Source organism: Primulina tabacum, chromosome 3 (assembly GCF_025594145.1).
Source record: "Primulina tabacum isolate GXHZ01 chromosome 3, ASM2559414v2, whole genome shotgun sequence".
Lineage (NCBI taxonomy): Eukaryota > Viridiplantae > Streptophyta > Magnoliopsida > Lamiales > Gesneriaceae > Primulina > Primulina tabacum.
The window spans coordinates 17377155-17383776 of record NC_134552.1 but is presented as its reverse complement, the minus strand read 5'-3'; the positions used below and the strand labels follow the sequence as shown (position 1 = coordinate 17383776).

Genomic DNA, 6622 nt, shown 5'->3' with positions numbered 1-6622 from the left:
GAATAATTTGTAACAATTGGATGTCAAGTTGTCACTTACAATTGGATCTCGAGCCCGAGACTTCGTCTCAAACTTGACATTTTATGTCAAATGAGCCAGCAATTCATTGACAACACTATTCTAACCATGCACGCCTCAGCTGACACTATGTGTATCAGAACAAAGTGTCAAATTAAAACAACACAGGGAAGATAGATATACACGGCTCTTTGCACAAGGATAACACACAAAAATCAAGAAATATGCAAAATACAAAATCAGCTCCACTGAACAAGACACAGGCAGTATTTACACAGCTAGAAGCAAAAGCGACTAAAATCCCCGGGTTCGTACCCGTTCCTGTTTCTACAGGACCATGAAAAACAAGGAAATAACATTGGACTTCATAGAAGGGACGGTCAATACAAAAGTGCATAGACACGGGCTCAAACGAAGTAGATTATCATATATCCCTCTTAACCTCAAGGCCAGTATGCAAACGCTAACGTTTGAAAAGCAAAAACCATGATAACAAACTACCCAAAATATTCGGGTTGCCTTTGTCTCAATCTTCAGCTTAGTCATCGTCAACATCATCTTGTTCGCCATCATCGTCATCTTCGTCAGATCCGTCACTACCCTTTTCCTGCAAAGACATGGTATATTGGGATAAGTGTGGAGTCATCTAATATAAATATCTTTCTAAAAATGTTCGCAGCCCATTGTAATCTATATAACAGTGGTAGAAAAAGGTAATGTACGGCAATTTTCCACACTTACCTCGTCATCATCGTCATCATCGTCGTCCATCTCAAATTCCTCTTCATCAGCATCCTATAGGCAGGAGTTAAAAACAATTAAAAAAAAAACAAATAAATAAATAAATAAAAAGCAAGTAGAATATATAAAGTTGAGCATGCAATAAAGTTGCATTTGCTAGTATAAAACAAGATTGAAAAAGGAGTAAAAAATCAACCGTACATTATTAAAATATGTGAGAGGATTTGGCCACAAATCATCCTTGATGATTTCAGCAACCTGCTAAAAACATAGGTTTCAAAATATAAGAAACAGAAACACGGTTGGAAGTGCTGATTTAAGTTACTTGAGCTCATAAAAAATTTGAAAAAAAAAATCAGATTGAGGCCCAGTGTACCTCATCGTGAATTTCAACCATATCCCCATTATGTTGGGAGTCGTTGAACCATGTAAAGAAGCTGCATTGCCCAACGTGATTGGAATAAGTGACTAAAATTAACACAATTATAATTAACTGAAAAGAGAATCTATCTCTGTTAAAATGGATCTGAGAATCAGTAAACTGCATCTTTTTCACAAAAACCCAATCTTAGTAGAAGCACTGTGCTTTAAACAGCAGCATCCACTTATAACCAAAGAATGCTGTCAATATCAATGTTAATGAAGAATCTGTAAATATCTTCGCAATAAAGCAAATTATAAATCACAATTTTTTTTTTTTTAAGGATGGCATCATGCCATTTATTTTATTGCAAATAAAAAACCCTATGGTGGACCTGATGTAGCCCAAGCCCTAGTAAAGATAAGGTGCACGCCTAAATTCTAAATTACAAGGAAGATCCCAGATAATCTACAAATATATAGGCAAGAATTACAATTTAATTCCTATATTTTCCTAGGCCTTAAACTGTATTTTGGTGTAATGGTTGGCTTGAGCATATCTCGACTTCATCCACTGATTCAGACTCTTTGTGCTCCCATGAAGAGTCATGACCACAACAGGCTATGTAGGAGTCGCTCAATTGCTTCATTTATTCTTCATCATACTTGCAAATTCCATCCCACCTAATCTCTTCATCCGCCCACTCATTTGGAACTGAGCACTTGGGAAGGTAGGTGTATTGCTTAGAATGCAGCTCAGGAGATGGGATGGAGCTCAGGAGAGGGGACAACAGCTTTAAATAAACCCAGTTTTCCACTGTTTAAAAATACAGATTTTAAATAAAGGAATTTTTTATGAAATTTTGGAGCTAGAGGACTTGTTGGTGTTTGGGTCCGGAGATATTTTGTAAAATTTAAGAAAGTTATTTTCTAAATTTTCCAGACAAACTGAGGCGTCCTGATGGGGGATGGGTGGTTTTGGGGGTGGCGGGTCTGGTCTGCCAGAGCCATTTCCTGGGTTGTCCGGCTGCCCAGACACCTACCCTCCTCTTTGGTCGACCTTGTTGTTGAGATTTGGGCCAATTACTTGATAAAGAAGGGGGACATCTTTTTTTCCTACAAATGGGTGTTTGGCTAAACAAGGACTAAAATTTTTTAATCCAGGGAATTCAAAAATATCATCTCCTAAACGTTGCACAATTCCCTTTTCTTTAAAGATGGAACAATTGGGGATATCCTTAAATGGGACTTGATTTTCGAAAATTGAGTTTTCGGGAAGTATATTAGAAATCTTGGTTTCAAGAAAGATTTGTCAAAATGAGAGTTTAATTAGTTGCGGAGGGAATTGACCAAATCCACGTTAGAATAAAAAAATTCTAAATTTGATAGTTTAAATTGAAGATTTGGCAAGAGAGGATTATTAGAAGAGATTTCCTCCACTCTAACAACTCCACCATCCACATCATCTCTACGATTGTCCACATCATCCACTTCACCCGGCACTTCAGCAACCAGTTCCACATCAACCGGCCACGTCCGCTGTCTCTCCACCTAGCCCCTCCGAGTTTCCCTCCACCATCTCATCTCGCCCATGAGTGCACCTGCGCCCGAACCAACTGAGCTCGAGCTCTACTTCGTCCTCGTCTCCACCTTTTTGTGACAAATATCTTCCTTCCCACTTTTTATCATTGATAAATTTTTAGATACATAGTATCTTACTTCTTTATGATATTCAACTAAGTAACTAAGAATTCCAAATTAGCAAGTTATTTTGGAATAATGACAATTGATAAGGAACATTGATTATCACAAGTTATGTAAGTCCATAACACCCTCCTTCAGAAAATATTATATATCAACAGAGCATTGATGGGAAAAAAATCATACAATGATACAAAAATATGATAAGCCCTGATATGCAAACCTCTTTTTTTAGCAGGGTACCAATGATCTTCATATAAGTGAAAAGACATGATGTGAACTTGAAAAACAGTTATAGATGACTAACTCTGTCCATGAAAATTTAGGCCGGTAGATTGTTAAGGAACCTCATCGTCTCCTACCACATCAAGGACGAAAAAAATTAAAGCAATAGAGAAGGATCAACCTTTCCTCAGAATGAGATCGTTTGTTTCCTTTCTTATCTTCAGCAACGCTGTTAGGAATTCCCTACAAAAGCAACGCGTGCGCAATGAATCGAAATTCAGTAACATTTTCATTATCTTTAAATCCAAAACTCAAAAGCTTACCATGCCTTCTTTCCACTTTATTGATGTGGCAGTTATAGTTGCTGTTCCCTCCTCAGGGAAGGCAACAGTCTTTGTGAGCTTAGTATCTTGAAAATATGGATTGGGTTTGAAATTCTGCAGGGAACACCAAAGAATTATTGTGAACCATCAACAACAAAAAAAATTAACTAAACAAAAATTTAAAATTTTGGTGATCTAAGAACTGCTACAGGGAAGAAAAAAATTGGAGACTCACAAATGTAATCGAGTATCCAGATTTAACATCTTTGAAATCTTCCACATCAAGGTTATTCAAGTACTTGAATATCTAACAGGAACAAAGGAAGCCACTTGATCACATTAGGAAAAAAAGATCATATGGTTAAATAAAGCAACTATTCATGCTTTGTAGAACCTTTTGTAAGAGCAACAACTGCTTAAAAGTGAGAAGAAAAGGGAGAAAACTTGAACCTTCTGGTCTTCTTCAGTCAAAAGTTCACTGAGGACGGGGTGACTTAGAAACTGTAAAAAGAGGCAATTGTCAATCACAGAGAAACAGACATTTAAAGTGGTGAAAGGTCTTGCCAATATGAAGTTTCTTTTTCTTGAAGACTAACCGCCGTCAACCAAAAATCAGGAATGGATTTTATGAGGTCATTTCTCTTATCATAGACTGGCTTACGTATCTCATTGTACTTCTGTTCCACTTCTAAGACTTTTTCACTTGCTTCTTCATTGATCTGAAAGCACCAAAGAAACATAATTGTGTCACTGTAGTGTCATCAGAGATTTTAATTGTGTATTTCTGATCACTTCAGAATAAATATGCATTCAAAATGAAAAGAGATGAACCTTTGTGCCATGAAATCATTCTACTGCCGCTAAAGCTAACAAAATGTACACACCGTCCATGAAACTCCTTAGGACAATTTATGGCACTATCAACGCCACACATTAATACAGACCAATGTCACCAGAAACAGGATGAAAAATATAGACAACAATGCAGTACATAAATATAGACAACAATGCAGTACATATGTTAAAATGCATTATTGATTGATTATAGAAACCAAATCTAAATGTTAAAAAAAAATTCACTGCTTATCTGTGACGATTAGCAAATCTTTAGAAATGTTTAATCACTTTAACGACGCTGATACTATATCAATATTTCATATTAGTGTCCGCAAGATCCTGAGTGCTAATCAGAAGGTTAGACATCAAAAAATTAACTTACACAGAAAAAAGTGAAATCGCGACACAGTTTTGAGCGCGTATTATGCAGCAAGGAAAAAGAATTATAGCAACGATAAAAACATTACAAGCTTCTTTTAAGCAAGCAAACACATTTTCTTTGCTGATATAAATCAATAAAATCTAGCACACACATGAAGCTAAGAGATTTAGATGTCTGGCACAAATTTAAGATTCAAAATCTTGGAATTAGAATGCAAAAGAATATAATATTTTTATACAAATCTCCTAACAATCTTTCATCAATTGAGGCAAAACTCTATAATTAGTAATTAGTAAGTAATGTAAAAGTCTGAATGAGATTGTGAGAAGCTAAGTACTCCACAGATAAAGTAATTTAGAAGAATTATGGCTTACACATCTTAATATAAGACATACAACTCTCCCCTTATGATTTATATGATCTTCCGTTTCTTTGATTCTGTGAAATGCATGCATATACCCAAACCAATTCAAAATATCCTACCAATTTGAAAATGTTAAGAATTTTTTAGGATTTATTTGGCACACAGCATTTGGATGAACAGGCACAAAGAACTAGAAATTTCTGAAGCTCGTGTAAGATGGACATATTTTGACAAAAAAAAAACCACCTCTTAACACAACATAATCCCATTTAACTCAGTTTAGAATTCGAAAAATCCATTCCAGAGGACACATCTTTTAATCAAGCCTCGTCCGCAAATATCAGAGCATATGATTCAGAACATGACATACTCATTAAAATAAAACAATGCACCCTTTTCAAAAAAAATTTAGAGCCATAGTATAACACAAGAAAGCGAGAAAATTCCTGTTCCACCGGTTAAAAAAAAACCCAGAAAAAAATGAAAACCTTCCTAAAATAAATTCTTGAATCTTTCTTGCAGAGGCAGCTGAAACATGAACATAACCAAGAAAAACCCATTCCAGGACAACTGAATAAAATTATAATATACTTTTTGAAGCTCTTCTTGAATTTCCTGAAGCTTCTCAACAGAAATAACCAGGTCTCCTTCAACGTGCTCCGCGCCGTTGTTCTCCTCCTCTGCTTGCCCCGATATCCGCTTCTTCCCCTTGTCTGCCCCCATGCTTCTTCGAAACCCTAAAAATTGGAGGAAGAAAAGGAAATTGTGACTGGGTTCCGTTGTTTCCACAAGGGTTTTTCTTAAACCCTACCCTTTCATATTGAATAGCTATATATAGTGAGTGATGCCAACGAACATGGTTCTAAAATTGGCGGTACAATTTCCAATTATAAAGGTGAAATGAGAATGAAACCATCAAATATGTTTGGGGTTTCCTTGTGAAATCGATTTTATTTGAATTATGATTTACACTAAAAAGAAAAATAATAGTGTGAGCAGAGAGTTTCTGTGTGTGAGAGTGAGCTTCATAGATTATTATAACTTCTGTGATTGCATAACATATTATTTTACGAAAGCGAATTCATATCATGTGATATCCTCATAAGAGCTCGGGTTATGAATGACTCGGACATTAAATGGATAGTTTAAATTAAGGTCAAATCTGCAGCATGGATTCTTTTGAATCCGGGCACGTGGACGCCCGGGACATTTTCTCCCCGGGCTACCAGAAGCCCGGGCTCTCTTATAAACTCCCGGGTGATTTCTGCCCGGGTACCTCGATAACAGTGCCGCACTCGAGTGCCGAAAGTAGGTAAAATCTTATCTCGATAAGCATTCCTGACAGAATCCCACTGATGTGACATGATGGAAAAGTAAGACGGCATGACAGAAAGTCAACATTTAAGCTTACAAGTAGCAAGTAGGCACTGAAAACAAGGTACATACCACTTTATTTCCTATAAATAGCAGGTATTTATTTCATTACAAGGGGATTGAGACATTTTCGTGTTTCTAAGCTCTTGACATTCACATATATTGTCATTATCTTCATCCTTCACCTGCTAACTTAAGCATCGGAGTGGCTACGCCGGACACCCATCTGGCGCTCATTCACGAGTTCATTTCCCTGTTTTGCAGGTTACATTTGAAATCATACTCCTTGCTCATTTT

At 36.5% G+C, this 6622-nt stretch overlaps 1 protein-coding gene across 8 annotated transcripts; it reads right to left on the bottom strand.

The window, feature by feature from the left end:
• Positions 1-233: 233 nt before the first annotated feature.
• On the bottom strand, positions 234-5936 carry LOC142540881 (NAP1-related protein 2-like). Of its 8 annotated transcripts, none has more exons than XM_075647315.1 (10): positions 5543-5936; positions 3965-4087; positions 3819-3869; positions 3604-3675; positions 3369-3482; positions 3227-3288; positions 1136-1196; positions 961-1020; positions 754-813; positions 234-619 (listed from the first exon to the last, which is right to left on the bottom strand). In XM_075647315.1, exons 1-10 carry the CDS (start codon positions 5672-5674, stop codon positions 557-559), a joined length of 798 nt encoding a protein of 265 aa, XP_075503430.1. In that variant the 5' UTR covers positions 5675-5936; the 3' UTR covers positions 234-556. The 8 variants fall into 8 exon arrangements, with proteins under 8 accessions (XP_075503430.1, XP_075503433.1, XP_075503427.1 ...); XM_075647318.1 differs by having other exon boundaries at positions 760-813; XM_075647312.1 differs by having other exon boundaries at positions 234-625; positions 5543-5935.
• Positions 5937-6622: the final 686 nt, after the last annotated feature.